At 40.0% G+C, this 24038-nt stretch overlaps 1 protein-coding gene across 1 annotated transcript; it reads left to right on the top strand.

The window, feature by feature from the left end:
• The first annotated feature begins 3380 nt into the window (after positions 1-3380).
• LOC124693121 (protein OPAQUE1-like) lies at positions 3381-22851 on the top strand. Its single transcript, XM_047226574.1, is given in 39 exon segments — positions 3381-3500; positions 4728-4877; positions 5328-5473; positions 5568-5724; positions 5870-5928; positions 6108-6264; positions 7909-8058; positions 8200-8336; positions 9344-9490; positions 9568-9669; positions 10097-10154; positions 10291-10392; positions 12323-12360; positions 12454-12580; positions 12651-12750; positions 12753-12823; positions 12993-13124; positions 13617-13726; positions 15270-15330; positions 15531-15708; positions 16131-16336; positions 16679-16798; positions 17478-17576; positions 17869-18090; positions 18565-18704; positions 18823-18910; positions 19066-19116; positions 19199-19285; positions 19443-19613; positions 19714-19866; positions 20479-20634; positions 20723-20860; positions 20981-21051; positions 21449-21548; positions 21767-21823; positions 21914-21970; positions 22055-22135; positions 22226-22308; positions 22454-22851. Coding segments are annotated over 39 exon segments (4500 nt in total). The 3' UTR covers positions 22572-22851.
• The last annotated feature ends 1187 nt before the right edge of the window (positions 22852-24038 follow it).

The following is a 24038-nucleotide window of genomic DNA, read 5'->3' as shown; positions in this document are numbered from 1 at the left end:
GGTGTTTTCGGGATAATGTTTCCCCTTGTGTCTATCGTCATAAAGGACATGTCGAGATTTCGGACTAGGTTTTCCCTCTCTGCTTCAGGTATATTGTTTAGTCGAGACCTTGCCCTGTTGCGAGCTTCTCTGTGAGTGCTTCCCGAAGTTTCTGATTGTCGACTTAATTCTGCCCTTCGCCTGCTTGAAGCGGAAGCTGCCTCCCTTCTTCTGTTCACAGCGGCTGTCTGTTTTTCCAATTCCCTTCCAGCTCGAGCGAGTCTATATTGGTATGCCTGCAATTCTTCAACCTTGGCAGTTGTCGCCATTGGTTCTGAACCATCCATAGCTCTCGCGGCTCTGTCCCACGCTGCTTGTGGCAGTTGAACTCTCACACGTGGTGTAGGCCCGACGTACTTGGTGCCTAGACCTCGCCTTAGGTCAGAGGGATCAACGTATGGATTTCCCAAATCGTCGAAAGCCTCCGATGTTTCCTCCTGATCGCGACTTGCTTCTCCAATGGCGTAGATTTGATGATATTTTGAATTCTGCGCCTTGCTGGATTCGGTGACACCATCATAGAGATTGGTGAAGACCTTTCCAATGGTGATGGATTTGTCGATGAAATCGAAACTATCAACGCTCTCAGAATCGCTGCTTATATAGGAGTCCGCAGACGACTCAAAAGACATGTCGCTGAAGATCTTGGCGAGTTTTTCGCTTGCTCTGGTGTTGATGAAGCGTGGCGAAGAGGTTTCTTCGTCGCCAGACTCGACCGATGATGCCGAGCTTGAAGATTCAGTATGTTCCACAGGAAACCTCGAGAAGGTCGGAATTTCGAGACGATACGTTCCTTCCTTCCCGACGCGATAGTGGAACCTTCCGAATGTCATCTCCATGGGCTCCTCCAGATACGTATATGCATCCACATGGGAGGGCGGGTGAGGTATAAAATCAACGAGACCAGTTTCGATCTGTTTACCTCTGTCCATGATGTTGCTTGCTGCCGATGAAGTCGATGATCCTGAACGTGCCATCAAGATCAGCTCCTTGTCGCCTCTAATTCCCACAGACGGCGCCAATTGACAAGGTATTAACTTGTCAATGCCTACGGATCGTAGACTAGGGTTTTAGTTAGAAGTAGAGGGCAAGTAGATCTCGAAGGTTTCAGCCGAAAAGTACTCGACGATTGTAAAACTAGGGTTTGGGAAAACAATGATTCGATCCTTTCCTCGTCCCTCGACTCCCCCTTATATAGGAGGCGGAGCCGAGGGATTCGTATTTGTACAAATTACAGAGTTCGGGACGGTTTCTAACTCATCCCGCAAGATTACAAATAACACTTCTTATTACAACTCTAGCTTTCCTTAATAATATCTTGGGCTTCTGAATCTTCTTATTCTTCGGGTAGTGGGCCTTCAATAAACCCCGGGTACTATCTCTGGCAGGGCCATTGGGGATGCCTATGTCATGTGCCGCCTCTAAAAAGAAAGACATTGGTGTATCATGTATGTGGCATGTTGAGGGGTGGGATTGGGGGTGGGGGGCGATCAAGACAAAGCATGATGTGGGAAGAGAAGCCGCTTCAGAGAGATGAGAAAAGAAGTAGTTGCGGGTTCTAATGCACATCAATCAAGTTAATAGTCATGTGTTGTCGACGTGGAGTTGGCTTCAACCTATTTTGTCGTTATACACATTTGGCTTAATCTTGCGTTAACTCATTTATTTTCCTTACTATACTTTGTCATAACGATAGACCGAAATATTTTGTTCTAAGCAAGCCAATTATGCCGTGAAGTAATTTTACCCCATGGGCTCGTAGGGCAATTTATATTTTGTTATCGTAAATATTAACTGAATTGAGTGATTGTACTGTATTTTTTTTTAACTCGACATGTAATTGCGAATATCTTAAATTTGGACATGACTATACGATTAAAACATTTGACAAAAGTTAGCTGGTTTCCATTCGTAGGAAACCTTGATATTCTTATAGGTTTTGGTTTAAACCCGACATGTGATTCATATAAGCACGTTCTTGAGTATTATAAACCCATTATCTACTGACTCAGTCTGGATCTACCCTAAAAATTAAATTTAAATGGATATCTAACTTATACTCCCTCCGATCCTATTTAATTGACTCGAATTTATTACAAAGTTGTACTAAATTCGAGTCAATTAAATGTGACTGGAGGGAGTATCTTGTAACCCTGATTGAGACAAAGCATGATGTGGGAAGAGAAGCCATCAATATGTGGAGATCTAACTTATATCTTGTATGTCTTGATCAAGACAAAGCATCATGTGGCAAGAGAAGCCGCCAATATGTGGCAAACATATGAAAGTACTTTAGAGGGATGAGAACAAAAGTAGTTTAGGGTTCCAATGGACATCGATCAGGTTAATGGTCATGTGTTGTCGATGTTGGAGTTGTCTTAAACCTTTTTTTTGTCGTTATACACAGTTGGCTTAATCTTGCGTAAACTTATTTTTTTTTGTCCTTACTAGACTTTGTCATCAAGCTATACCAGAAGATTTTATTTTTATGTCGCGAAGTAATTTTACCCCATTGGCTCGTAGTCCAATTTATATTTTGTTATCGTAAATATTAATTGAACTGAGTGACCATATTTTCAACTCAAGATGTAATTGCGAGTATCGCAAATTCTTTGAGTATTAGAAACCCATTATCTACCGACTCGATCTGTTTGGATCTACCGTAATCATATTCAAATGGAGATCTAACTCATATCCTGTAAACTACCCTATTTTACACGGCACATACCCGATTCCTCTGAATAAAACTATCCCTAATCTAGCCGTTTACGCGTTTGCGCTCCACACGTTAGCAAATACAGGACACATGAGGGACAGATCTACAAAACCCCCGCCTCACGCATTCAAAATCGCAAAGTTTTAAATAGTCCAGATCGGGCAACAGTTCGAACGGACCAGGCGTCCCGGTGGGGCCCGCGACAATTCCTCCTGCCCCTGTCCCCTGGGCCCCACCGCCTTGAACGCGCCGGGCCCACCTCCGCCACGCACGCGAGAACGACGCCTCAGTTCAAATTCAGGTGTGCCACGTCGGCGAGGCGTATTTGCAGGGAACACCTCGCGGTTCTAGCTATTTCCGCTTCCCTAACCTGTTTCGGCCGCTAGTAGAGAGAGCGCACGAGGAAGAAGCGCCAAGCCAAAGCAAAAAATTTCGGGCAGCGTCGAGTCCAACCCAGCGGCGCTCTAGTCCGGGGCTCCGATAAGGCGCACGCGAGCGCTCGCCGCCCGAACCGCGCGCGCGCGCCTCGTGCTCGCCGCCGCCGCCGGCGGCAGACGCGGTGAGGCGGAGGGCGCTAGGGCTGGGAGGGACCGGGGCCGTCCCCCCCCGCTAGGGTTTCGGCGGGATGAGCTACCGGAAGGGGTCCAAGGTCTGGGTGGAGGAGAAGGGGGAGGGGTGGCTCGAGGCGGAGGTGGTCGACGCCAGGGACCGCGCCGTCGTCGTGCTCACGAGCCAGCGGAAGAAGGTGCCGCGAATCCCCTCCTTATCCCCCCTCCTATGTCGCTGTCGCCCCCATTCCGTGCGGTCGAAGTTTGCCTTGTGCCGTTTTGATTTTTTCGTGGATGCGGATGTGAGCAGGGGTCATCTGGGGTTGGTTTGATTCGTGTTAGATTTGAGTTTGTTGGAGAATAGGTTTTTGTTCTAGTGTTGGTTTGCTAAAAAAAAACTAGCGAGGTAATTCAAAATTTTAGCCTACTTTTTTGATAGAAATGGTCTCAGAGTTGTTTTTTTGTGTGTAAATTGCGCCTGGGAGGCGTAGTCAATTCGAATTGGCGGAAGTAGTCCCAGTGGGTAATTAATTTTTGATTGGCCTCGGCGGAGGTCGTGGAGCTCCCGCATTGCGTTATAAGAAGAAGAAGAAGAGCTGGTCCCCTTAATAAGGGAAACCAGACCAAACCATACAAGACACGGTTAATAAAGGAAAACCGGTGAAAACCACACACACCCGACTAACAATCAAGGCACATCGCCCGAACTCTTAATTTGAAGCTGTTGCTTTTGTAGGTACAATATTGCACATGGTTCTGAATGTGCAGTGGGTAGTTCGAGGGGGAAATTATGATTCCATATTGCAGTATTCACAGCTCAGACGCGGTGTGCTGTATCAGCTAACTGTTCAGACTGCTGCATTCAGGCTTTGAAATCCTTAACTGTTTAGATAGATTTGATGTCGTTGAGTTGTTACTTGCGGTAGAAATAGCTCCAAGCTTCAGCAAGAGTACCTTTGGGTAATTCTATGGTCTTTTGAACTCATTCGGCGTGCTGTGCAAGTTACGCTAGATTGCTCCTGCTGTTAAACTTAATTTGCGATGTAGGCAGCTAGGGATAACTTCAAACTCTTGAAATATTCTTGACAGTTCGGCCAGATTTACAATCCCTTCTGCAATCAGCTTAGTTCATCTTCCTGAGCTGCGTTTGAGTTGTGCAGCTTGTTTGTTTTGATCTTATGCCTGATTTATTTGAAATTAGATTCCGTTGACTTATTGAGACACCCTTTGAGCTGTCTGAGAGTTGCATTTGGTTAGAATTTGAGTCCTGTCAAACACATAGATTATGCTGAAACAATTCATTATGTGGTCTTTTTTTATGCCAGGAATTCTTGCTTAATTGGAATTTTACGAAGATCTGGTTTTCTTTATCCTGATGGAAAATTTATCAGATTACTTTATTTATACTCTTTTTATGTTCACAGATTTCAGTTTTGCCAGAGAAATTGCTGCCTAGGGACACAGATGAAGATCTCGGTGGGGGGCATGTTGATGACATGACCAAACTGACCTATCTTAATGAACCAGGTGTTTTGTACAATCTGAAGCGGAGATATGCATTGAATGAGATATATGTAAGTTGTTCACCAGCAATATTTTTATCTGATGGAAAGGATAGTCACCTTAACCTGGCACCTGCTAAATTAATTGAAATTAAGACTGAAATATATGCAGTATTAAAAATATGACCAGTAGGGAAAACTTCTTATCAATTTGAATATAAAATTTGCAGTACATCTAGGTGCAACTAAATTTAGTTAGTCACTGTAAATGTTAAAATCTTTTTCATTTTTAGATTGCTAAGTAATTCTATATGGAATGTGTGAAGGATGAAAATCATTGGCACAGTGTGTAAGTTACGATGAATTACTTGGGACAAATACCTGTTCCTCTGATTTGTCGAGTTTAAGCATTAACTGCATTATATTTTTTCTTCATTTCTTGGCATGACTTAGCAAATATGTGTACTTCTGTTTTTCTGCTTCAGCCTTTCTATGACATCTTTTTCACTTGTCTTGTGATAGACATACACTGGAAGCATCTTGATTGCTGTTAATCCTTTCATGAGGCTTCCTCACCTGTATAATGAGTACATGATGGAGCAATATAAGGGTGTCCGATTAGGCGATCTGAGTCCGCATGTTTTTGCGGTTGCTGATGCATCATACAGGTGGGTGCTACATTCTGATTCAGTTGTTACACTCTGTTACTGTAACCTACATATGTACACTATTTGTTTGTTGACATTTATCAAGGTAATGCAGGGCTATGGTGAATGATTCCCGGAGCCAGTCGATCTTAGTAAGTGGTGAAAGTGGTGCTGGCAAGACTGAAACAACAAAGCTTATCATGCGATATCTTACGTATGTTGGTGGCCGAGCTGTTCTTGATGATCGATCAGTTGAGCAACAGGTTCTTGAAGTAAGTTTCACCAGTTATCACATATGTTTTTGACTGTCATATGGAAACTAATGGCCTTTCTGTTTTTGTTTTTTTGTGAAATATTTGATTTCTCTGTGTTAATGTTGAAGGTGTCAATCTTATAATGGCATTTGTTTCCTCACAGTCTAACCCTCTTCTGGAGGCATTTGGGAATGCAAAGACAATTAGAAATGACAACTCAAGGTGAGGTTTCACTTTTACAGTGCTTAATGATTTGGATGTGTTTTTCCCTCAGAAAATAACATATAACTTGCATATCACAGTAAATTCTAGAACATCTCATGTCTTTACTAGTTTTTAGAACTCAACCTTTTTGATGTTTCTTTATTAAATCTCAACTTATGATTCTTTCTTGGTTGCAGCCGGTTTGGAAAATTTGTCGAGATCCAGTTTGATAAAACTGGTAGAATATCCGGAGCTGCAATTAGGACCTATCTTCTGGAAAGATCTCGTGTTGTGCAAATTACTGACCCTGAAAGAAACTTTCATTGTTTTTATCAGTTATGTGCATCAGGAAAGGTATGTCTACCCAGTACCAACTATTGCTATTTGTTTAATTGTTATCTTCTTGTACATTGCATGTTTCATTGCTATTTAACATATCTTTGAAAATTTCTATGAAGTTAGTAAAGCCCACAATTTTTTGACCGGAAGGTCAAGCCCACCATAATTATTGAAGGACATGGACTTCTATAGTCATAGTCAATGAAATTTCATCTTTTTTTTTGAGAACAATGAAATTTCATCTTGACAGTTCTCTGTTTCACTATTTATTGATTCAGTTAGGGTGTGTTTGGTAACCTGGGTGGGCTATCTGACAAGCTGAGTCCAGCTAAGTGTGTTTTATTGTGTTGTGTTTGGTAGGTTGTATGAGCTGAGCTGAGCTCAGTTGAGATCCTGTTTGGTGTCCTGTATGACTTGAGCCATGTGATACAAAAATAAAAAGCAAACGGGTCCCTGAGTACAAAACAGAAAAGCGATCAGGTCCCTAGGAGCGTTGGGCTCAGGCTCTGGCGCCGCCGCCGGCAAGAGTAGCTGCTGCCAGAAGGCCAACTGGCTGAGCCCCTCTGGCTCCGTGCGCAGTGAGGCCGAGCTGCTCCTCATGCTCATGCGCAGTGAGGCGCGCAGTGTGGCCGGTCGAGGGCTCCTCCCCCCGCTCAGTTCGCTGGTGAGGCCGAGCTCGTCCTGCCGCTCGGGCTGGACGAGGTCAGGAGAGGCGGCGCGGACTGCCGGCTGCTCGGTTGCTGGTGTAGAGCTCGGGAGAGGGCCAGATGGGGCAGTTGCAGGGCAGTGGACGGGGGGAGAGAGAGAGAGAGAGAGAGAGAACGGGATGGGGGCTGGGGGGAAATGGGAGAGACGAAGTCATGCGGTCCGGTGACCCCTAGCGGGCCGAAGCGCGTGCGTGGAACATTTTCCGGATGGACTCAGCTCAGCTGAGTTGGGAACCTCGATTTGAGCTTCCCAAGTGGGCATGGCTGAGGGTCTCTTTTCGTATGAGGTGGGGATAGCTCAACCAAGCTGACCTGACCTAACAAACAACAAATAGTGGGATGAGGTGGGAATATCTGAGTTGAGCCGACCTACGAAACACACCCTTAGTTTTTACTTACAATGCCATGCACTTTCATCACAGATTGTTGGACTTGCAAGGTTCAATAATTTGGTATTTCATTCGAGTATAATGCTGCGGAGATATGTGTAAACTAGCCAAATTCACAGTAACCAAAGGTTTTGGATGTTTGGTTGGTCGAGAAGTATTCAAGCTGTATCTGTTCTGTATCGGGATTACTATATGTTACTTTGCTGAAGAGAAGGATCTGTTCTAGAGATATTTAAAAATGCTTCTAATTGTCATCTTTCCAAAACAAGTGCCACATTATACATTGACATGGTCTCGATATAGAATTGTGGCAATTAATGCTGAGAGATATGGCTAATGACAGATTGGCTAATTCTTCTTTCATGTGACTCATGAAATAGTATATTGGTGGTAAATATTTAATAAGTTTCATTGTGCGCATTCCAAGACAGACTCCTATTTAAGGATGAAAGGCATAGTATTCTAGAGTCCGTATATATTAAATACTGGGCTGTAGTCTATCAATTTTTGTGTTGGTGCCGTGAAGCAGTTAGGTTAAATTTGATTTTGTGTTGTTTCTGAAGGATGCAGAGTTATACAAGCTTGGCCATGCAAGTACTTTTCATTACTTGAATCAAAGCAAGACATATGAATTGGAAGGGACAAATAATGAAGATGAGTACTGGAAGACGAAAAGGGCAATGGATATTGTCGGCATCAGCAGAAGTGATCAGGTTTCTAGCATGATGTGTACATACACAGATGTTATCTGGAAATAAGATACTAACAAAAAACTTGCTGTACAGTACTTACAGTGCGTAGCTTTGCCTTTTTTTTTTATGTAAAAATGAATCTGTACACTGTACTTTATACAGGATGCTATATTTCGGACATTGGCAGCCATTCTCCATCTTGGAAATATTGAGTTTTCTCCAGGAAAGGAATCTGATTCGTCGAAAATTAAAGATTCAACATCAAATTTTCACCTCCAGATGACAGCTACACTACTCATGTATGCTTTTTTTAATGTACATGTCCGTCCTCATCTGTCTGTAGTAATCTTCACTACAGTAATTTATGTTGGTTCCTAAGTTCTTTAACTGTTTTATCTAAATGATCTATCTGTTGAGGTAGTGAATGTAGAGGAATTGGTGGTTAGGGCATCTTTGGTTCATGCCCTATCTAGCCCTACCACATGGTTGCAAGAATTGGCTTGCCATTTTTTGGCTAAGGAATTCTCCACCTACACTTGACTAACTATTTGGCAAGAATCTGTGAGAGGAATGGGAGGGGATTCATTGGCAACCAAATTTTTGGCAACAAACCAAACATAGAGCAAAATATACTAGGCTACCAATTTTTTGGCGGGGCTAGCTTGGGCAATGAACCAAACGCAGCTAGTTTTTTGCTGCCGAGCAGAGGATACCCTTTCTGCCCTATGTTGGCCGATACCCAAATACGTGAATGGAAGAAGCAACAATAATAATTAGAATCTTTAGTTCTATGGTCACTGTGCATGCTGTATGTATAATCAATTTAAACTCATTATACGTGCTTGTATGTAAGTATCATTTCTCTGGTTCTGTGCATAACGTGTATTCCTTGGTGAAGACCGAATCTAGCATCAGCGAAGTTTACAACGTTAAACTAGCTGCACTTGTTGTTTTAGCTCTCACACCAGTTCTGTAGAAGGATAAATGGACCACAGTTTCATGAGTGCTCTGTTACACGCAAAATATTATTGGTTACCATGAATCTTCATGCATGCACAAATATATCTCATATTCTTCCGTGTAATGTTCTGTTACATGTGTAATATTATTGGTTACCATGAATCTTATGCTTTGTAGCATATGTCAGTATTTATGTCAATTTCTGATAAGAGTCGGCGATTTAGTACAACTTTAGTACAAAGTTGTACTAAACTACCAACGCTTATTATGGATCGGAGGGAGTACCTTTCTGCAACTTTTTCTTAATGAAAACAATTGTTTAATGTCACTCTGCTATTTGAATTAGGTGCGATCCAGATCTGTTGGTCTCATCTTTATGTAGCCGGTCTATACACACCACTGAAGGAATAATTATAAAAGCATTAGATTGTGCTGCAGCGGTGGCTAATCGTGATACCTTAGCAAAGACTGTATATGCAAGATTATTTGACTGGTATTTTCTCTCTCATTTTTTATAAATTTCGTATGCTTTCATAATGCTCACATATATAACACCTTTAATATTTTCAGGCTTGTTCAGAATATTAACAAGTCAATTGGTCAAGATGTTGATTCGAAAGCACAAATTGGTGTTTTGGATATCTATGGCTTCGAAAGCTTCAAACACAACAGGTCTCTAAATAGCTGATACTATCTCTCGCTCTCAGCCGATACTGACTTTATATCACATGTAGTAGTTTTTTAATATTCAATAAAAAATACATAGTATTAATTCTTTCGCTGTTTGCTAGTTGCAGTAAAGGGCACTATCAATTATTTTATTCTTTGCATTTTTAAAATATTTTCCCCTTTTTTTATTTGAAATGCTATTTATCGTCAGTTCTCATCTGATTGCTGATCTTTTCATATAAGTATTAGTTTGGTTTGGATCTCTCTATCTCTACTTAGCCACTCTGTATTTTTCACATATTATAGCTACCTATTGTGGAAATGTTGGTAAAAGTATGCAATAGTTTGCCACCAGCTATCACATTAAAATTATTGATTTTGCCCTTCTGTTCTTTTCTTAACAGTATTCCTTTTTTATTTATGTCTGTAGCTTTGAACAGTTTTGCATTAACTTTGCGAATGAAAAGCTTCAGCAACATTTTAACGAGGTATATTCTAGTTCTACTGTCAGATGTAGAGAGACATGTGTCTTTAATGGATGACAAGTTGGCAACATATTTTGCTGTTGCATGCTTAATTTACTTGTTTTCGTTGACATTAAATTGTATGAATGTGTTTTCGCAGCATGTATTCAAGATGGAGCAAGAGGAGTACAAAAGCGAGAAAATAAATTGGAGCTACATTGAATTTATTGACAATCAAGATATGTTGGATTTGATTGAAAAGGTTGTTTCATTGCGTTACTTATTAGTTTAGTAAGAAGTGGTCGTTGATCAATCTATGCTTTATACTTTTGATTTACTGTGATAAATACGTGAATTTTTTTGGGCCCTGTTTTGAATGCAGGAAGGAAAAATACAGGAATAGTAAAAACAAAAGAATAGAAAAAGACCGTATGTGTCTAACTTAGGAATGAAAACCGCAGGAAAAAATACATTCATTAGGGTATGGAACACAGGAAGCAAATACAAAGCAGACGAACTAAACAATTTGGAACGACCAGGCCAATATGGTTCTTTGTTGACCAGCTTTATGGATGAATCTAGACTACATATGCCATCTCTGTCCAGTAACATGTCCTTCGATTGGTCCAGCTAGACTTAGTCCACCCACTTAGACTATTCTAAGGAATTGGGAAGGCTGCCTTTTCTAAGGAATTGGGAGTGTTGTTTCCTTTGTTCGGAACACTCCCAACAGAAAATTTCCACAGGAAACCAATCCTGCAAATTCCTTTGAGTTTCCTTTTTTTCTGAACGCTGCCTTATTTTTGTGAACTTTGTTACTCCCTCCGGTCGGGTTTATTGCGTGCGTAATGCAACGCAGCGCGGCCAAGGTGCCAGGATACAGGACAAGAGAGATATTATCGGGCGAAAATTTCAGCCAATCAGGTTCCAATTTTCCTCTCTATCCTCTCCTTAAAACCCTCATTTAAACGACAAGTTAATCGAGGGCATGCAACTACATGCAGGATCATGTTCGCATGCAGAACCCCCTCACTAGTACATGCGATATTAAGGGGGAGAGGTTGTGGCTGAGAGTGTTGAGGAGGAGGCCTACTCTGCCTAATTAAACGGCGCATTAAATTCTAATTGTGCCTAAACAGCCGAATCGTCTAGTTTTCACCAGGCTTTCAATAAATCTGGGCAGACTTATCTCAGTTTTTAAGTGGTCAGTCATTACCTTGCATTTAGTTGTCTGCACTTGTATCGAATGACCCCTTTACAACTTATTAAGGCAAGTATTTAGATGGCGTCATGTTTGCCATTTGTGTCACCAGTGCTGAGATCTGTTAGTGCTCTTATGCCTTGAGCATCAGTGCATGTTTGATAACTGGGCGTCGCTCGGTTGGATAACAGTGCCGGTGCGCACACTGCCAACCCTTGTTCGAATCCTAGCTTCCACAGGGTGCCTCAGGTTGATTTCTTTCTACAAAAAGATACCAAGGCCTAGTCCCTTGTTGCCTATTGGTCTCACTTTTTAATGATAAGTGTTGACCGTTTGCTGATTGCAACCATGGACCTGACATCATATGCCCTCATCACCATCTAATTATATTGAAATCACTATTGGTGCCCTCAATACCCTTCTAATAAGTTTTTGGTGAAGGAAATAATCATCAATCTAAAATGTAACACCTGTTGTACACAGCATGCTTTCCATACTCCCAAGATTTTGGTCTAGCCAATCTATGACGTTGGGAACTGTATAGGATGTATGGTGTTAAATAGATGCATATTTCAAGTCTTGCTCTCATGTAATAAATAGTATCATTGTTTGTGTGGTCAATGCTCTGTATGCATGACAATGCTAAGTTGACTTAAGTGTGTGTTACTGACATGCCAGTGTTTTCTAAAAGATGGTTAAATATGCTTATTCTGCAAGCTGTTAATATCTGCAATATTATTGCTGTTTGGCCCAGGTAGCAAATACAAATTTTCTTAATGTGTGACTTATAAATAGTTTGTACATTTTGGTCTGGAGTTGTGCATGCTTACACTAGATGTTGCTTTGTTGCATCATCTGGGCTTCAATAATTGATACTATTTGGGATGGATTGAAATACTGTTTTGCTGTCCTTCTGCCCATTATTTGCTGTGGATAACATTATGCATTGTTGCTCATCTGAGACTAATTCTGTTATATATTCTCCAACCAGAAACCTATTGGAATTATTGCACTGCTGGATGAGGCTTGGTAAATACTTGGTTTTATCTTTCCTAGAAAATGTTAGTTCTATACTTATACAAGCAAATTAATATTCTCAGTTATCCTTTGTTAATTTTGCAGCATGTTTCCAAAATCTACTCATGTAACCTTCGCAACAAAGATGTTCAGAAACTTGTCTTCCCATCCTAGGCTTGAGAAGACCAAGTTCTCAGAAACAGATTTTAGTATCTCTCACTACGCTGGGAAGGTAAGCCAGCAGCCAGGTTATTCAATTATTTATTTCGTGTGTTGACTATGATAAAATCTACCTTTTGTAGGTGACATATCAAACAGATTCTTTTCTGGAGAAGAATCGGGATTACATTGTTGCAGAGCACTGCAATCTTTTATCATCTTCAAGATGTCCACTTCTTTCTGGACTTTTACTTCTTTGCCGGAAGAGTCAGTAAGATCGTCATATAAATTCTCATCAGTTGCTTCCCGATTTAAGGTATCAATCAATGTGCAGTTGATTCTGTTTACTTCTGGTCTTTGAAATCTACCATTTCTTTGATTTTTCATCTGGTTACTATGCCTTGGCAATTTATGTGCGCCAGAAAGTTAGAAGACTAGAATATTTTGACTCTTCTGACTTGTATTTTATATTCATTGTCTTATAGCAACAACTTCAAGCCCTCATGGAAACGCTGAGCACAACAGAACCTCATTATGTACGCTGTGTGAAGCCTAACTCTGTTAATCGGCCTCAGATTTTTGAAAATCAAAGTGTTTTGCACCAACTACGTTGTGGAGTAAGAACTTCCACCTTAAGCATACAATAGTGTATTTCTTTCTCAATTTTTTTGTCATCAGCAGTTCAGCACATCTTCCCATATAAAAATGTCATTGCTGTTTGTAGCCAGACTTAATGCTGATTGCCTCTGCTTTAAATCATTTTTTTTTGCAATAGATGAATCAACCTCACGCCAAATTCTTTGTTAGTGTTATGCCAACGTTTGTCAATCTATTGGTTGGTCTGGTCTTACATTGTACCTGAATGTGACTTGGGGAGGCCTACAGTCTCAAACTAGTTAGTGTTGGATAAGTTAACTGGCACCACATTCATGAGATCACTTAAAAATCGACCATTATTTATCCTTCAGTGCGTATGCTTTATATTGCCCTTTTAAGCTATGTATCATGAACTTATTTAAAAGATGCCCTTTTGCTTCCATATGTTGATACATGCATGCATGATTTACTAGCGATATTTTCCTTAAGATTGTAATTTGTTTGTGGCACAGGGTGTTTTAGAGGCTGTTCGCATTAGTCTTGCTGGCTATCCTACCAGAAGGACATATGCTGAATTTGTTGATCGGTTTGGTGTCCTAGTTCCTGAGTTGATGCTCGGAAGGTACCTAATATATGCACTATGCAGCTGGTTTGGTTTAAGTTGTTTGCTTCACAATGTGCACTATTGGCAACACCGCTTTGTAAACAATAACACTACTCATTTTGTGCTAATGGGGTTGGTGATCCTTATCAGAACTACAAAAACCTTATTCATTGTGGATATGTAAGCGATGCTTGTTCAACTGTTTAGTTTGAACTGACTCTATAGATGGCCTTGGTCCGTATGGGCAAACTTTTTAGTTTGAATCTAGTTTGATATCTTTATAGTTTAAATCTAGTTTGTTTAATTTACTGATTCACACTCTCAAATGGTTTGTGTGGCATTGAATGGAGCCACATTGATACTATATGCCCTTGTTAGTTACAACTTACAATTGACTTAAGGTGAAACCAATTCTTGCATTTTAATAACAGTTTCTATCAACTCTTTTTTGTTTATGGAATAGTTTAGTACTGTCTTCAAATAATATATGAATCAGCATGTAGCCATATGTATGGATTAACTCAACACTCCACGCCATTTCAAATGGTTGCCAATGTAATAGTGCCCACAAATTATAGTAGTTTATATGATGCCCTGTGGAGATTGTTGTTAGTTTATCTGGGCTGTTTGTGGAAATAATAGTTGCTTATTGGATATCTTTCGTACTTATATACTTATAAAGATTTGAGTTGGTGGTAGTCCATTCACTCCTTTTCCAACCGTTCTCACTTAACCCCCCCCCCCCCACCACCTACCCACCCACCCCAATCCCCTCCTGCCACCTTGCATCGCCCTATTCCCCCCTTGCAGTATCCTGTTGCTACCAGCCTGGTTCTAAATTCAAACCTAACAAAGGATACCTCCATTTGTGCGGAAGTTCATTTGATTTTGAGAGCGAACCTTGGTTTCCTAGCATACCAAGGTTTGTCTGGCCTATAGACCTTGCCCATTTCCCCTTGCAGGTAATAGTAGCTAACTAGGTTGCGCCGATATGTGGATTCGGGGATACGCCCGATACGTCAATTCTCAAAAAACAAGGATACGGGGATGCGTTTATATATATATTAATTCACATAGAATAGCATAACTTAGGCTCAGTATCACAAATAAAAGCAGAATTCCACAACCATAATTTGAAGTAACGAAATAAAGTGAGCAGTTCGACATCCACTACTCGTCTATTCTCTGTCATGAGCATCTAATGCCTGAAGATCATGAAGCAAGCTCTCCACTTCTGGTTATATCGAACGAGCACTGTAGGGTTTCCCGTATCAGAGAAGTATCGGCGGTGTATCCAGTATCCCAGCCATATCTATACTAAATTATTATTTTTAAAAATTGGAAAATCAAGGGATACGTGCAAAATACGTATCGGGCCATATCCGGGCGTACGGACCAGTGTATCCGTATCCGTGCTTCCGATAGCTACATGCTTTGTCCTATAAGCGAAAATACTAGAATGAATTAGTTAAAGATATCATTTGAGTAAACTATGTTCCATCTTGTTTTTTGGTTCTGTAGCGTAGCAAAGGTGTCTTATTAGTTACTAATAATTATGCAGTTACGATGAAAGGGTGTTAACAGAGTCAATCCTTGAAAAAATGAAGCTCGACAATTTCCAAGTAAGCTTATTTACATTATTAGCATTTCATTATATGTTTTATGATGTGAAGGATTCATACTCCCTTGATTAGTCTTTATTTTTGATTTTCTTATTGATTATGTAATTTTTAAAAAGTGGCGTTGCAGTTTTCAGCGTACACTATCATTTTTCCCTCTTGAAGTATCATTTGATAGTTTTGCACTTCCGTTTGCCTGATAGCTTGGTAGAACAAAGGTGTTCCTTAGAGCTGGTCAAATCGCGATACTGGATGTGCGTCGTGCCGAGGTTTTGGACAATGCTGCACGCCGCATCCAAGGTCGTTTCAGAACATTCATCGCCCGCAAAGAGTTCATGAAAACAAAGGAGGCTTCAATTTCAGTTCAAGCATATTGTAGAGGTAAACATGTGTCCTGAATCGTGTTGCTCTCCTTATTATCTTGTACAAGTCAATCTGGAATCCGATTTCGGGTAAACATATACAGTTTCATGCCATCAACCTAATTAGAAGAAATTATGTCCTAAAATATCAAACTTTGATTGCATGCTTGCCACAGTGATAAAACTTTGTGACTAATTGGATGTACTAATTGTGTGCTGGTACATGATAGTTAACTATCTGTTGTTGACTGTTCAGAAATAATTAGGCTCTGTACTCTTGTGCCTGGCATGTTCATGGGCCTGCAAATTATAATGATCTTATCCTGTAGTTGTATAAGCATTCTGGCGTATCCTGATAGTGGGTCCATTACTCTATATGAACTGTATTATCTTTTGTAATTTCTGGCGCATCCTGATCGTTTATTTTCTATGATCCTGCAGGTTGTTTTGCAAGGAAGATGTATACAATCATGAGAGAAACAGCAGCTGCCATAATTCTTCAGAAGCATGTAAGAAGGTTGATATTACAGCGGAATTACCAGGAAGCATGTTCAGCAGCTCTGCTAATTCAATCCTGTATACGGGGGTTTATTGCTCGTCGCTATTTCTCAACCATCAGAGAGCAGAAGGCTGCTTTAGTGATACAGGTTCTCCTCCTCACCTCCCCCACCCCAACACCTCCACCCCATGCATCAAGAAACCAAGCGAACTTAAATCAAGTGTACATTTCTGTGGATGATAAGTTAGGTTGAAAGTTGAAACATGATTATCTGAGATTTTTCTCTCCATGGTAGCAAGCAATTAGTTGAAATTTTAACCTGTAAGATCCTGGGCACAGCATGAACTTGCTACTTTTTTTTGGCCGTGTAGCTCTAGAAAATTACTGTATTAGGAATGTATCAGAGGTTATATTGTAGTGGGTCCATTACTTGCTTAAGACTTTGTATTGTTGAATTTATGTAACATCAGATTTTATTGCAACATTGTAGTCCTTCTGGAGAAAACGGAAGGTTGCCATGCTTTTCCAGCATTACAAGCAAGCTACTATAGCAATTCAGTGTGCTTGGAGACAAAAACTTGCAAGAAAGGAGCTAAGGAAACTCAGAATGGTATTTTTCTGTTGCAATTCTTTATTTTATTTATGAATAATAAAATCAATTCACATTTTCTAGCAGTGCTGAAAATGACAATGATTTGCTGGTACCCAGTTTAGGTATTTTGAAATGATTTATTTTCTTAGAACAAAGAGCATCTCTGCCATTTCCTTTCGTGTTGTCAACTCATGTTGGGGAGACCACCTACCAGCACTGTGACAAGCAGCAGCTATGTGGCTTAATCTGCGTTAGACATGGCTGAGATCTTGGCAGAGTAAAGTCAAAGAAGCGAGGGTCGTCTAAAAAAATATTTCTTCCTCCACATGCCTATAAGGCATACATGTTGAATTTTCATGTCTAAACCGGTCATCTGGAGACAGGGGTATGGCTTTGAGGAAGTGTGGCTTTGGCTGGTTACGTCACCGAGGTTGAGAGGGAGAGACAAGAGGAAGAGCCTAGCACCTTTTGTGATTAGGATTATCTCATTGCTTCGTGATGAATGATGTGCGTGATCTCTTTAATGTTTAGAGCTGATCCTAACAACCATATCTACTTAAAAGAGAAAACATCCTAATCTAATGTTATCTTTGATTTCTGTTGCCAGTGTTACTCTTCATGCTTCCTCAGCTTGTGTGTCATCTTTGTTTGATTAGTGTGCATCTAGAGTATTCTTATGTTATGATTGCTTCTTTAGACTGCAAATGAAGCTGGTGCACTCCGGGAAGCGAAGAATAAGCTTGAGAAAAAGTTGGATGATCTTACTTTAAGACTTACTTTGGAAAGAAGAATGCGGGTATGTTTTTCTCTGTATTGCGTTTGTATTTTATTGTGATTTATTAATATTGAACTTGCTACCCTTCATGTCGTGTATTTGAGATAGTTGTGATTGTTCCTGCCAGTTTAACACAGTTAGATGTTTCTCTGAATATTTCTGCCATTGTTGTCCTGCATTAGACGCCATATTAATATAATAGAATCATAGGTGTTGCAGCGTTCATACTTCAGAGTTTATGATATTTTCCCCTTTATTCTGTTTCTGATGATAGTGGTTTTTTGCTCCTTGACGCATGTATTTTCAAATGTAGGCTGCTGGCGAGGAAACAAAGTTGGTGGAAATATCAAAGCGGGACAAAATAATAGAAACATTAAGCGCAGAATGTGCTGCAGCTAAATCATCTGCCCGAACTGAACATGACAAAAATCTGCTTCTCCAGAGGCAATTGAATGATTCTTTGGAAGAGATAGCTATGTTGCGCAGTAACAAGATTCTGAAAGCAGAAGAAGAAAAACAGAACTCTAATCTGAAGGTTTGAAGGCTTCTCTTCTCCCTTTTACTATTTTATCATAAGTATGCTTGTTTTGCCCCCATTTTTAGTTTTCAACTTTTATGTTCGTTTCTTTCCTTCATCTTTTTATGATGTCAGATTTGATTTACTAAATATTCAAGTTTGGAAATAAATGTCAAGTTTCCTTATACTTCAGTCTTGTAGGTGCTCTTTTAGTTTTCTTCTAAGCGTTCTTTTCTCTCCTTGCACTGCTGTAATAAATGCATATCTCTGCATGATCTTAACTCATTTGTTTTTCATATCATGGTTCCTTATAACACTTTTTCATGGAACAGCTATTGTAATTTGTTGTTGGATCTTTTATGTTGTGTCATCACCTTTTTTGAAAATGAATTATAGTGACACTTTTTGGGACTTGTTGACTGATGCTAAGCTTTCATGTTTTCGCTCATAGTTATTTAGTTTTGCTAATGCAGTTGTTTGTTGCTTTGACAGAACATAGTCAAATCATTATCGGAGAAGAATTCGTTATTGGAAAATGAACTTAGCACAGCTCGTAAAAGTAGCGATGATACAATGGAGAAACTGAAAGATGTGGAGGGGAAATGCACCCACCTCCAGGAAAATCTGGAAAAGTATGTTTCCGTTCCTCATACAAATAACTGCAGGATGCTGGAATTGTCCATTAGTGGTTTTTGACTGCTCTTTCATTTTCTAAGCATAGTGTCTAACAGTTGGCATTCCTGCTTTCAGATTGCAGGAGAAACTGACGAGCTTGGAAAATGAAAACCATGTTCTAAGGAATAAGGCGTTTAACATTTCTCCAAAAACAGTGTCTGAGGTTCTTCCCTTCTACAACCCACTCAAATTTTCAGTTTTTTTGGTCCCAGCACTTTACATTTTTTCTAAGTGATATTTGTAGCTGTAAGATTGAGTACTAACCTTGCCGCAATGCACTTTTTTGCTTTGTTAACTGACTTGTTCGTTTGAATACAGAAGTTTTCTGCTTCAATTGGTCTTCCGAACAGCGAGCAGAAGCATATATTTGTAAGCTCTTTTGGTTCAAGTTGGATACTGGAGTGTTTTATTCTTATCTAACTGCTTAAAACTGTGAACACTAAAATTGTAGGAAACCCCAACATCTACAAAACATCTGGCTGCTATTCCACATAGTACTGGGACGAGGAGACAAAAGTTGCCTGTTGAAAGGCATGAGGTGAGTTCATTGCTCCTAAGCTGACATTATTTTTCTGTATAGAGATCAGTCGATGCCTTCAGAGATATTTTTAATAGATTGTTCGTGATTCTTTGGTATTCTGTCAAGAATTTATTTCTGTGGTATCTTAATGATGGTATTGTATTGTTTCATGCAGGGAAACCATGAGATCTTATCAAGATGCATAAAAGAAAATTTAGGGTTCAAGGATGGCAAACCAGTTGCTGCATGTATCATCTATAAATGCCTTCTACACTGGCGTGCTTTTGAATCAGAGAGGACTGCGATTTTTGACCATGTAATTGAAGCCATAAATGGTGTTCTCAAGGTAAATTCATTTAAAGCCCATTTGTTTTGTTGTTCACCCCACAAAATTTAATTTGTGGAAGTCAATAAGTTTGGTTTTTTCATGTATGTTTGTATTCCAGGCAAAGGAAGCAGATGGTAGACTACCTTATTGGCTGTCCAATACTTCTGCACTGCTATGCCTTCTGCAGAAGAATCTGCGGTCAAATGGATTTTTTGGTACACCTTCTCGCCGCTCTGCTGGATCTGTAGGGCTTGGTGGGAGGATAGGCCAAGTAAGGAACCCAGCTTGCCAGTTATTTTCCCTGCCAGTAATGAATGCAGTTTAGTATATTTCTGAAGACCCTTCTAGAACTGGATGTTAGCTGGTGTATTTTGCTCTATGACATCCATTTTATACTCGCATGTGCTTGTGCTCCGTTTCTAAGGGAAAGTTCACATATAGCTATTGAGAAAGAAGAGAAAAGTAAACATCACACACTTTCTAAAATAACATTCTTCCGCTGTACTGTATAAGCACAGTTCTGCAAAAATGTAAATATATACATATAGTTTGCTGAATTATGGCTATACTGTCTTAAAATTATGCGTGGATACATAGATAGCAAGTGCTGTATAACAACAAAGCTATAAACATTGTATATAGCTTTTTCTAAATACTACTCCCACCGTCCCAAAATAACTAGCTCAACTTTTTTCTAAATACAGATGTATATATAACTAAAATATGTCTATATGCATCCGTATCTAGACAAAATGGAGCAAGTTATTTTGGGACGGAGGGAGTATTATTAATCTAGTTATTGTTTGTAGTTTTTGTGCGAATCTCTGTACAAGGGAAAACTAATGATATAGCTTTCTGCCTGATACTGAGATTGCCTTCATAGCTTGTAGGGCGTGGTGATACTCTGGCACAGGTGGATGCTAGGTATCCGGCGATACTGTTCAAACAGCAGTTGACCGCATGTGTTGAAAAGATATTCGGGCAGCTCAGGGATAATCTAAAAAAGGAAATATCGCCTCTTCTTAGTGTCTGCATTCAGGTATACCTTATCTCCTTTGAAATTTTGTTACATTCAACTGCATTGCACAAGTGGATCATTTTGTAACCTCTGGAAAATTGCATGCCAGGCTCCAAAGTCAACACGTGCACAAGCTGGAAAAGCTTCCAAATCACCAGGGGTTGGTGCGCAACAGCCATCAAACTCCCACTGGGACAACATTGTCAATTTTCTAAACTTGCTTATGGACACTTTACGTGAAAATTATGTAAGCTTTTCATTTAGCTCACCCTATTTTAGCTCATCTACATCTTTTGCCAGCTTCATTATGAACAAGGTGATAATTTTGTCCAAGCGATTCTAATAACCTTAGCTGTTTCTGCTGCAGGTGCCGTCCTTCTTCATACGTAAACTTATCACTCAGCTATTCTCTTTCATCAATATACAACTTTTCAACAGGTAGTTTCTTGTTTGTAGAGATTGTATATTTGGTATCTGTGTGCTAAGAACATGCAAACGACAGACATTTTTGCCAGTTCCATGTGTTCGAACAAATAACCGGAAATACCTTAATATTATTACGGAGTAACAAACAATGTAACTTTTCAGTGAATAATAAAATAATATTTTCTTAATTTGTAAATAGATCATTTAGCTGTAATTCTTGGTTGAGGAAAGGGTCTGTTTTGTCGCTGAAGAAATCGGATTCTATGGGTTAACTTGTAGGTGATGGGGACACTGACACTTCAGAAAATGCTTTTTTATTATGGTGCAGATAAACATAGAAGCACAAGCGGAATAATGAGATACCAATTCACTTTCACAGTGATACTAACATTCTTTTTTGTTTCATCAGTCTTCTTCTTCGGCGTGAATGTTGTACATTCTCGAATGGAGAGTATGTTAAAGCTGGTCTGTCTTCGCTAGAGAAATGGATTACTGATGTTACGGAGGAGGTAAGTGCCAGTACTGCGTTCTACTTGTCAGGCTGGTATACAGTTGAGGAATGCACAATTGGAAACCCTGATAATGTGGTTCAGCTTGTTTCATTTCCAATGTTTCTTCCATGTTTCCAGCTGTATCTTGTGTTTTAGAAAACAAACACCTGCACATCACCATTTCCTGTGTGTTAGTTTTGTTCTGTTCACATTTTTATTATCCATTGTACTTTCAGTTTGCAGGAACATCTTGGCATGAGCTTAATTATATCAGACAAGCTGTTGGTTTTTTGGTAATTTCTTGTGCAAGCTGCGTTTTCTCTGTTTTTTCTTCTGTTGCATCCTCTATACCTTGGAGCAATTTCTCAATACTTATAATGTAGGTTATACACCAAAAAAGGAAGAAGACGCTTGAAGAGATCAGCCAAGATCTTTGTCCGGTAAGGCTATGTGTATAACTTCAGTTTGCAGTTAGTCATCATTTTACTGCAGAATATATAACTAACCCCCCCCTTTGCATGTAGTCTTTGAGTATTAGGCAAATCTACAGGATCTGCTCGATGTACTGGGACGACAAATACAATACTCAGGGAATATCAGAAGCGGTATGCCTTTTTAGCTTTTGTAGCTTCCATCTTCTGGATCTTTTTTATTTATTTTGTGCTACTAGTTCTGAAATTATTATTATTTTACAGGTTGTATCTGCAATGCGGGAAATGGTCAACAAAGATACTGCAAACCTTGTGTCAAATTCCTTTTTGCTGGATGATGATTTAAGGTAGCTGCAGTTTCTTGTCAGCAATACTGTTTGGCAGACGGTGGATATGGTGCTTTCATAGTATTTGAAGTGTAGCAATATATTTGCTTAGTTCGGAGCATGCTTAATTGAATTTACACTTGTATGTGATGCTTTCTTTGTACAGTATACCATTTTCCACCGAGGATTTATCGATGGCCATCCCAGCAACAGACTATGCTGATGTGGAGCTTCCGGAATGTCTTCATCAGCATCCATCAGTGCAGTTTCTGCTGGCCTCGTGATCCACAGCCTGTGGTCCAGGTTGCCATGAAAACTCGTTGATCCCCAGTTTTTTTTATGGGGTTACACCCCTTCAGCGATGTTGTATTGTTAGTTTGTAGAGCAGATTCGTTGTAGGGTAGAAAGGTAAGTTGATAGCCTATGCAGTTCTGAAGCAACAATTGTTGCTGGATGCTGAACGGTCGTGGATTGTCCACTACGCTGGCTTCTGTCCATGATGTACAAAGAAAACTGTAGAAAGTGTGAATTGTTTTGATAAAATTGATTGCATCTGTGGCAAAATTCCTGCTTGGTGCTGACACGTTTCGCCGGGGAGTCCGATGGGTGGATAGACTTGTTGATCGTATCAGTGCCATAACGATAGTTTACAGACGTTGATGAAACATTGCCGATAGTCTTTCTGTTTGCACCCATTGGACATGGTTGTGAACCTGCTGTTGTGTGCGGGAACACTGACATCAGAGGTGTTGGTATCCCTTTTCAAAGATTTGGCGAGGGGTGGCAAGTATGTTTTGAATCTCGAACTAGCTGCAAAAATTTAAAAGATATACCCATGTTTAGGCTGTCCGGAGGCTAACTGCCCTACATCTTGTGTGTTTGATATTTACTGCTTTGCTTTGGGAGGTGTAAGAACTAGAGGATTACAAGGTGCGAGGTGTCTCACCGGATACTTTTTTGAGGCTTATCACTGTGGTTTTTTATTAATTTTTAAATAAGTTATATACAAAATCAAGTTGTTAGAGAGAAGCAACAGATGGCTATCTAAGAGGCAATAAGCCCAAAGTATGAGAAAAAGAAAACATTGAACCTCTCAACCCAAGATTTGAGTCCACTGTAAGACTTCCTAGAAGCCTTATGTAACAAAAGAGTTAGCTCATCCTTGAACTTCTTTCTGTATCTATGAAGACTTGGAGATCACTAGTGGGGCAGATCGACTAGGCAGTCAGCATAATTAGTTCCATAAAGAATGGATAATGTAAAGCTGTCTTCAGACTATCCAAAATGTAAGGGGAAATCCAGGTGGGGCAAAGGTATTGCCAACACATGCGAGCGAAAGGACAATGAAAGAAGAAGTGATCACTAGTTTCCAACTCACCAACCCCACACAAAATACAAGAATAATCATCCATGAAGAAATGTTTTTGCTGCAACATGGCTCTTGTATTTAAGCGATTATGTATAAGGAGCCAGAAGAAAACCTTGTGTTTTTGTTGGCAACAACCCTTCCACATCCACTTCAGGGCAGGCACTACTCCATCAGCGGTCATAAGAGAATTATAGACCTTGGAAACTTTTATAATTGTGGAGATTGCTTCATCCTTACAAAAGGAAAAGAGGTGTGGCCACATTTCTCTGAGAGCCGACCGAACTGACCAATTATCCTGCCATAGCATGATGGAGTTGCCCTAAATAAAATCACATTGTGCCATTTGCTTGTAAGTGTGCAGTAGTTTTAAGCAATTTCTCCA

This window comes from Lolium rigidum, chromosome 2 (genome assembly GCF_022539505.1).
Source record: "Lolium rigidum isolate FL_2022 chromosome 2, APGP_CSIRO_Lrig_0.1, whole genome shotgun sequence".
In the NCBI taxonomy this organism is placed as follows: domain Eukaryota; kingdom Viridiplantae; phylum Streptophyta; class Magnoliopsida; order Poales; family Poaceae; genus Lolium; species Lolium rigidum.
This window is presented reverse-complemented; position numbering and strand designations above follow the sequence as displayed.